Raw genomic sequence first — 9144 nt, 5'->3', positions numbered from 1 at the left:
AAAAAGAATTGGCTCTTAACACAGCGATCCAAACCTAAAGAAACATACTGTTTTTGAGACATTAGCTCCCCAAGTGTGTATGGGGTTATCAGGGGTCATTCTCTGTGGTTGACTTTTTTTTTTTTTTCTTTTTCTTTTTGCAGGTATTTTCATCTCTCAGGGATTCCTCGAAGTCTTATGTGGAGAGCTGCTCTCCTGGCCTTGGCGATGAAGAAACATTTCCCTTTTGAAAGCCAGAGTTTTGAATGATAAGCATTGCTAAAGAGGAAGCAATCAAACCTTTAGGGCAGGCTCTGCCTTCCACCCAGCGCTGCTTCCTGTTTTTCAAAAAACAAAAAGCAACACAAAACAAAACAAAACCAAACCAAACCAAAAAACGCTTTTTGATTCTCTTGTGAACTGTTCCCGGGAGACCCAGGCTGGACCGCTTGTCACTTTTAAGAGAGCGCCTCATATCCATCATCTGCTCTCACGGAGGTGAGCATACTTTGGAAATCGTGATTTGTTCGGCAGCCACAGTCCGCTGTTGTCAAGCGTCTGACAAATGCTAACCCTAGCACTGGACAGTTTTTCCTTAAGGTGCTTTTATCAAAATAAATGTGCAGATGCCTCAGGGCCGTGAGGCCTAAACAAACAAAAACCCCACCCCAAATCAGTAACTCAAAAATCCACCTGAGGAAATGTCTTTTCCCTAAGGCAGATGAGGCCCTCATAACTCTGAAAGAACTTTGCTTGCCACGGGTTACTCCCAAGGCTCAGGGCCACCGCCTGCCACCACCGACAGCCTAAGGGGGAAACCACCGAGCGCGCCTCCAGCCAGCGCCGGTGCTGCCACGCCCACCACGCCCGTTCCGCCGCGCGCCCGCCTCTCGCCGCCACACGGCCTGTGATTGGCTGGTGGAGCTGCCCATCTCTAGAGGCGAGCGCGTCGTTCTCCGAGCAGCGCTTCTATTGGTCACGGCGGCGGCAGCAGCGCGCGGACCCGAAGAGGCGGGGAAAACCGGTGGCCGCGGTGGCGGAACGGGCGGAGGTTGCCGGTTTCGTAACCGTCGCTCCTCCTCGCCGACTCGCGGGCTGCGAGGCCTGGGTCGGGTCGGGTCGGGCCGCGCCGCGCGGGGCCGCTCGGAGTGGAGGCCGTCTGGGGGCGGGCGGGCCGGCCAGAGGCGCAGGTAAGGAGGCCGCGGGTTGTAGCTCGGAGGGGTTGGGGGAGGAGGCCGCGGCCGAGCCCGCCGCTCGCGTAGGCGCCGACCCGGCCGGAGGAGACCCGGCCCTTGCCCGATTCGGCAGGTTGGCCCGGAAGGCCCCTGGCGGCTTGGCGGCGCGGGCGGGGGCCCGGAGCGGCGTCTGATGCAACCTGCGGGCAACACCCGGCGGGGCTGAGCTCATCCCTGGCCACGGCCCAGCGCCGCCGCGCTTGGCGCCGACCCCCGCGCTCCCCCGGGCGCCCCCTCACCACAGTCGGGGAAGGGATGGAGTACCAGGTGGTCCCTCCAGAACCTGCCCCTCGGCGACGTGCAGCGTGACAAGCCTGGCGCGCATTGGCCCCTAGGGATGGAGGGTGTTCCTAGAATAGAAGGTGGACCGAATCTTACTTTGGAGCCACCTAGGACTCTCTTCCTGTCGGCTTCCTAAACGGCTCGGTCTGGGGGGGAGGATGGCCCGGGTCCTATTTGGAGTTAATAACCTAGTGGTCATCTAGGGAAGGCACTCGAGTTTTTACACACGTAACGTTGCAAGAGGGAGATTTCGTTTGGTTTTTTTGGACGCGGTCGTGTGTCCTGCAGTTCACTGGGAGGGGGAGGACATCCTAGATGATCGCGCACCAGACGCAGAAGGTCAAGCCATGAAGCCTTTCCTTAGCTCGCCTGGAGGGAGCTCGGGAAAAGAGCCAGCTGAGGTATCCAGGTGGAGAAGTTGGGCATGCGGGTGTGAGAATTGTTTCTCTTTCCAAGTGGGCTTGTGTATTTCTGGTCTTAAGGTTGGCATGCTTTGTTTTGCTCTGCTCCTTCTTGCTTTTTTGTTTGTTTCTTTGTAAACTGCATCATAAGATGTATCGAATTTAGAAAGGTTTTAACCTTTGTGGGTTGCACAACAGCTGGGTGTTGTGTCTCTTGAGTTTCCACCCACTTGAATCCTTATTTGAATATATTATCATTGAGTGCAGACCTGTCTCACAGAGGGAATTTGAAACAAAGCACCATAAAGTCTTTATTGAGAAATTGTACATAGAAGAATTCAGAGTATGGTAGGCAAGCCCCGCTAACACTGAGCCACATTTCTAGCCTTCAAAGCGCTCTAAGGTCTGTTCAGCTATGGCCACTTGAGTAGAAGTTATGATAAGCTAGCTATCCCTGCGGTTATTTCCCTGTTCCTGAAAAACTGTAAATAATGACAGGATGCTACTGAGCTGAAAAAAACCTTGAGCCTGTTTCCTGAGTCTGATAGACATGCTTGACTGACTCAGTTATTTTTATGACCTATCAGAAACAAATAGGTGGGAACAGACCTCCTCCCTCCCCTCTCCCCCAGTATCCTTTAAATTCTCACAACCTGTCATGATTGTCATCCCAGCACTGTGATCTTGGAGAGGTGCTTTCATCTCCAGTGAATTAAATACACCCTGGGAAAGTCCCTGGGAACAGTCCCTCCAGAGATCATGGGAAAGAGACACAGGACCTGGTCAAAAGCTGCCTCAGTCACAGTAATGAGTCCTGGAGCGATTTTAGGTTTCCCTCAGAGGGGTGGGTGCATAGGTTCTTACACTAGCAAGTTCATTGGTCCTTTCCCTATTCTGTTGCCCTGCCCTGCCATTAGAGAGGGGGAAAAAACCTGAATGGGAACTCTTAATAAATATATATTTATAAACAATTTGTTTTGAATGTGCTAACTAGTACTATAAATAGGTTTAAAGGATAACATTCAAACAAGCATATGAATATTTAAAAGATAACATCCAAGTAAGCCTATGTTTTCTTCACAACTCCAGTGGACAACTTACACTGAACTCCTTGAAGGAGTCTCCTCTCTCTTGTGGACTCTGCCTCCAACAGTCTCCAGGGATCTGGAGTTGCCAAAGAAACTCAGGGAGCAGATTGGATAAAAAAAAAGCACAAAGAAAAGAGAAAACAGAGACCATTTAGACTGTATTAAGTAGTGGTCTTGAGTTGAGCATAAGGGAGCAGAACTTGTAGAGAGGGTTAGGACCTTGGGTTTGATCCTGTACTCTGGAGTCACAGACATTTAGTTTTAGTAGGATGATGTGACATAGTTAGGTTTGAAAGGTAGACTGCTCGACCTGCAGGTAGCAACCTCTTTGGGGAGGGGGGGTGTCTAATGACTGACCCTTTACAGGGGTCATCTAAGGCCATCTGAAAACACAGATATTTATATTATGATTTATAACCATAGCAAAAGTCTCAAGTAGCAATGAAAATACCTGGCTGGGGTCACCACAGCATGAGGAAGCTGGGTTAAAGGGTGGCAGCATCAAGAAGGTTGAGAACTATTGCTCTAGATAGTCTAGATAGTGAGTGGTTGGAGGGAGCTCAGGCTGCTACACCTGAGACTAGGGCCCCTGGGAGATGATGTCAGCCTGAGGTAATTTCTGTGGCATCAGGAAGGACAATAGATGTGCGGTATTTTTGTTTGTAAATCTGAAGACTGAACCTTCATTAAGGAAATTGAGTGAAGACTTTATTTTGAGAGGCCAATGGAGAGATACGTGGTTTTATCTAGGTTTATGAAAAAAGCGACAAGCTAGGAAAGTTCTATACAGGTTTATTGTTCTAAGTAAGCATTTAGAAACATTCTATTTTATTTTACTATTCTAATATTCCAGTATCATTGTTTTATTCTTTTGAATGAACATTATTACTTTAGTTAAGAAATTTTCATTTGAAAAAGTCTGTTACTCATTTCATTTACTCTCACATTAGTAAAATCCATTGTTTATATGCAGCCATGGTTCTCCATTGTGTCCTCGAAATCATTTTGGGGGCTCCCCTAAAACAAGACTGAAAGCTCACCTCCAAAACTTGTTCCTTAGACTGGCAGCCGAGAGTTGGGACTTGTAGAAAATTGCTGGTATTGGTCCAGGGACCACTTTGAGGACCGCTGCCCCTCAGCTTTCCTCTTGCTTCTTGGGTATTTGACAAGCAGACGGAAAGAGGCACCACCCTGGCTCCTGTAGACTGAACTTTGGAGTAGATTAGTCCATCCAGGAACCAGACTTTGATTTAGAGTTAAATATTCAGCTATTAAATGCCAGATTGCTTTGTTGTAGAACTCAGCAAATGTTTGTGGAAAGGAACAAAAGCATAAATGACAAGTGTCTTTGTTCAGTGCAAAACCAAAATTATTCTGTTTGAAGCCTGTTAACTCCTTGATCCTCCCTGTCCTCTGTCTCTCGATCTTTCTTTTTTAGACAGTCTCTTTACGTAGCCCTGGTTATCCTGGAACTTGATATGTAGACCAGGCTAGCCTTAAGCTCACAGAGATCTACCTGAGCCTACCTCCCTCCCAAGGCTGGCTTTAAAGGCATGCACCACTATATCCAGCCCACTTAAAAAATAAAATCATAAATTATTTTTTACTTTTTTTTTTTTTTTTCTTGCAAGTTTGTAGGCACAGTAAACAATACTCTTGTTTTTCTAGCCAAAAGGGTCACCCAAAACCTATCCTTTGTTCTGGTAATTGACTTTGAGCAAAGTTAGACCCTTACCCCAATTCTGTGTCTTTGGGTTCAAAAACAGGCAGAACATCCTGAATCTGGAGCCTGTTGACAGCTGTTAGTGACTAGAGTTTGTTAGTTGGGCATCATATCATTTCCACATCCCTCCTGGACTGAGAGTTGGAGCTCACAGGAGGGAAGAGATATGTCTAGGTTTTGTAAAACTGAGGGAGCCAGTGCCAAGGAAAAATTTGATCTTGCTTCTAGTCTGTACTTCTTTGGATCATTGCTATCTTTGAGCTTTGCTAAATTGACTATAGAGATTAGTTTTGAAGAATAAGAATATAAGGAAATGCTGAGCGGTGGCAGTGTACACCTTTAATCCCGGCACTTGGGAGGCAGAGGCAGGTAGATTTCTGAGTTCGAGGCCAGCCTGGTCTACAGAGTGAGTTCCAGGACAGCCAGGGCTATACAGAGAAATCCTGTCTTGAAAAACCAACCAACCAACCAAACAAACAAACAAAAAACCAAAACCCAACCAACCAACCAACCAACCAAAAACAAAACAAAGCAAAAAACAAAACAAAACAGAGAAAAAATAATATAAGAAAATAGGCAACTAAGATGAACATGATTTTTGAGGCAGTTCCAGGAGGGGTATTGAGTTCTACAAGGCCTTAAAATTGGGTTACACACAGTATACCAACTTGATAAGCTCCAGAGTTAAATGGTAGTCCTGATGGCTTAAATTAATATTGAACAGCTAACCCTTGTTTTTTAATTAATTTGTTTACTTTATTTTGAACAGCCACCTTTTAAGTGGGAGAAAAATTAGGCCACATAATCATTTTCAAGGGAAGTTGTGAAATATCCATTGTGAGTGTAACTCGGAGTCCATATCCATCATGGCTTGGGAGGAAGCTTTCTGTCTTCCTTTAGTGCTGGAGCAAGAACAGATGACCCACTAGCTCAGGGCTGGCTGAGTGGCTTTTAAAACAATTCAAAGTAATGATATATGGATATTTAAAAGCAAAGATTAATAGTAATAAATAATAAAAAAGCCAACTTAATAAGCATGCTTGAAGAAAGGCTTGGCCAAAGTTTGGGTTGGCCAAAGCTGTTGATGTTTACTGACTGAACTTCTTAGTAACCATGGGTGTGCTCCTTGGGGGCATTCTCTAACTCTAGCTAACTTCCCTAACTTTGTCCACCAAGGTCATTTTAGCAGTTCTGGGAAAAGAGAACAGGATAGTTCCATGGTTGGTAATAATAATTTCTACTTTTCTAAGGGTTCTGTGTCTCGGAACAGTTGATTCAGCTGTTTCGTTTGTAGTATGGTACTAAAATGTAAACATGCAAATCAATCAACTCAAAGTGATCTACGAGCCAGGTGGTGGTGGCCGCGCCTTTACTACTAGCGTTCAGGAGGCAGAGGCAGGGGCAGGGCGGGATCTACTTGAGTTGGACGCTAGCTTGCTCTACAGAGCCCTACAGAACAGGCAGAGCTAAATAGAGAAACCTTGTCTTTAAAAAACAAAAACAAACCATAATAGGTGAAGGCATTGTTAATTCATCCTGGGAATACTGAATAGGGAACTTGCTAGGAGCTTAGGCATATCTAGACCCTCATGGGTTCCGCAGACAGAATGTTCTGATCCAGCATTCTAACCTGACTTGAAATGCATCCCCCATGCTGCAGATGCAGGTGTCTAGTCTACAATAATTGAACTTGTTTTCCATGCTTACCCTAAACAGCTCAGATTTCACCCCGGCAGATTGTCCAGCGATATTAGCTCACATATTCTACCTAGTACTTCCTGCTATGCTTTCATTTCTTGTCCCTTTTTTGATAGTTACAGGTGGACTGGTCTTTAGCTTAAGATGCTTCTGAGCCAACTTACTTTTTGAAGTTTGGAAACTTCTGTACGGTTTGCAATTGCTGTCAGCAAAACTAATAGGTTGCCTACTGTGTTATAAATCCATGCAAGTTTGATCTAACTTGATCCTGTCATTTCAGATATTTTAATGCGACTTATTTTCTAACTAGGTACATGTGAAGATTTTTTGGCAGTTGAGTGTGGCCTCCTCGGATCACATTGCTCTGATTTCTACCTATTCTGTGTTGGCAAAGGAACGTGCCCAAATGAGCAAGCTGTCGCAGCCAGCCACTACTCCAGGAGTGAATGGAATAAGTGTCATTCATACTCAGGCACATGCCAGCGGCTTACAGCAGGTTCCTCAGCTGGTGCCCGCTGGGCCTGGGGGAGGGGGCAAGGCTGTGCCTCCAAGCAAGCAAAGCAAAAAGAGCTCACCCATGGATCGGAATAGTGATGAATACCGCCAGCGCAGAGAGCGGAACAATATGGCGGTGAAAAAAAGCCGGTTAAAAAGCAAGCAGAAAGCTCAAGATACACTGCAAAGAGTAAACCAGCTCAAAGAAGAGAATGAACGGTTGGAAGCCAAAATTAAGTTGCTGACAAAGGAATTAAGTGTACTGAAAGATTTGTTTCTTGAGCATGCGCACAGCCTCGCAGACAACGTGCAGCCCATCAGCACGGAAACTACAGCGACAAATTCTGATAACGCAGGGCAGTAGATCTCCTTCCAGGCCCAGGGCTTGTGACTTGAACATGAGAGGTGTGACCACCCTGCACACCTTGCTTCAGTGGCTGAACTCGGTTTCCTTCCATTGGAGGTTATTTTCTAGGCTCAGCACTGAACAGCTGATTAGCCATGTAATTTATCTGGTCTTAAATGATAATGGATTTTTGAAGCACTAAAAAGACTTAGGGTTTATCGTTAAAACAAAATTCCTGGACTTTAATATTCTTAATAAATCCTCACTTCCCCAGAAATGGCTCTTTTGTAGGAATGGGACAATGGAAGGTCATGTAGAAGGTACTGGGTTCTAATGAGAGAATACCTTGGATTAAGAAAAACTGAATTCTAGCCGGGTGGTGGTGGTGCACGCCTTTAGTCCCAGCACTTGGGAGGCAGAGGCAGGTGGATTTCTGAGTTTGAGGTCTGGTCTACAGAGTGAGTTCTAGGAGAGCCAGGGCTACACAGAGAAACCCTGTCTCAAAACAAAACAACAACAAACAAAAAGAAAAGCTGAATTCCATCTGGGTTCCTCAGTTTGTGATTTTATTCTAAATTGTGTATGGTAAATTCTGGGGCTACAAAAACCAATCATAATAATTTGGCCCTATTTTATAGATGTATAAACCTGTGTTAGCATTGTCAGCATTGTTTTTTCCAACATAGACATTTTTTAAAATGACTTTAGGTGAAGTAAAGAAATCCCACCAAGTCATGTTGAGGAGGTGGTTAGAAATACAAAGTGTGTTAGGAAGGAAAAAAGTGGTTTTGTGCTTTTCCCCCCCTTTTGTTTGTTTTAAAGGACATAGAGTGCGATTGAACTGTGAGGGGCCTTCTGCTTATTGGATAAGCATGATATCTGTCCTAAAAAACAGTGTCTACCGTGTACTGACATTTTAGTTTCTGTGGACGCAAGTAAATGCAGCATTTGGTTTGGGGGAGAAACCATTTTTTGTCAGCCAAGTTAGTAAATAAAATGCCTTGGCTTGATGATACAGACCATGATTTAGAGTACTACTAATTCATTTGGTTTCTCCTGTGTTTATTCAAAATAACTGCCAATGGGGCCATGATTTTTAAAGGTAAAGTGTTTGTGTGTGTGTGCTTGTGTGAAGAGGCACCTTTTGGTGTTTGATCTCAACTGAACAATTATTAGAAAAATGAATCAACTTCATGCCATCTCTCAAAAGACTAGTCAAAGAAAACTTGAAAGTATGAGGTTTGAGTCTTTAATTTATTTCCTAAATTTTTAAATTTTTATTTCTTTGAGGAATCTTTTTCTAGTTTAGTGGGCTGTTCTTCCAGACTTCATGTGTTATTGCTTCCATTAGTATGCCTTTGTGTTCTGTATAACTTATTTTAGAGAGAAAATGCTGATAAAACTCAGGACATTGACTCTTGTTGTGAAACCGAAAAGCTGGGTGTCTATAGGGTCTGCTTTTATCAGTGTTGTATTTAGATCGTCTTCTTGGTAACTGGTGGTTTGTGCACAGCTCCAGTGTCAGTTTGTTAGTTCCTGAGATGGTAGCTAAACATGGGTCTTGTGTGATCAAAGTTTGGGTTGCTGGGAATCTTGTTCGAATGTGGTCATTTCTGGCCCTGTGTTCTACTAGGACTTGGTAACCCCAGTGTTGCTCAGGTTGCTCCCTAGTATGGCAGGAAGTTGCTGACTGATCGGGACAGAAGCTTTCAGGGCCCTGGAGCTCAGCAGAGCTGAAGACAGGAGCCGACACTGTTCTTTGGGAGCCAAGAAATGAGTGGGGTTTTAAAAATTAGGGCTCAGCACCATTTTACCTGGGTTGGAATACCACCTACTCCTAAAGATTGAGAGAAGGTTTGGATAACTAACAAGGACTCACCCATATAATCCTAATCTT

At 44.9% G+C, this 9144-nt stretch overlaps 1 protein-coding gene across 1 annotated transcript; it reads left to right on the top strand.

The window, feature by feature from the left end:
• Positions 1 to 1013: 1013 nt before the first annotated feature.
• On the top strand, positions 1014 to 8258 carry Cebpg (CCAAT enhancer binding protein gamma). The gene is made up of 2 exons (XM_021168778.2): positions 1014 to 1169; positions 6717 to 8258. Exon 2 carries the CDS (start codon positions 6813 to 6815, stop codon positions 7263 to 7265), a length of 453 nt encoding a protein of 150 aa, XP_021024437.1. The 5' UTR covers positions 1014 to 1169; positions 6717 to 6812; the 3' UTR covers positions 7266 to 8258.
• Positions 8259 to 9144: the final 886 nt, after the last annotated feature.

The sequence above is a fragment of the Mus caroli genome, chromosome 7, assembly GCF_900094665.2.
Source record: "Mus caroli chromosome 7, CAROLI_EIJ_v1.1, whole genome shotgun sequence".
Classification (NCBI taxonomy): Eukaryota; Metazoa; Chordata; class Mammalia; order Rodentia; family Muridae; genus Mus; species Mus caroli.
Note: the sequence above shows the minus strand (reverse complement) of the source record. Positions and strands in the feature narration are given on the sequence as shown.

What these genes read in the sequence shown, in the direction of transcription:
- Cebpg (XM_021168778.2), top strand. Translation starts at nt 6,813, where the DNA reads ATGAGCAAGCTGTCGCAGCCAGCCACTACTCCAGGAGTGAATGGAATA.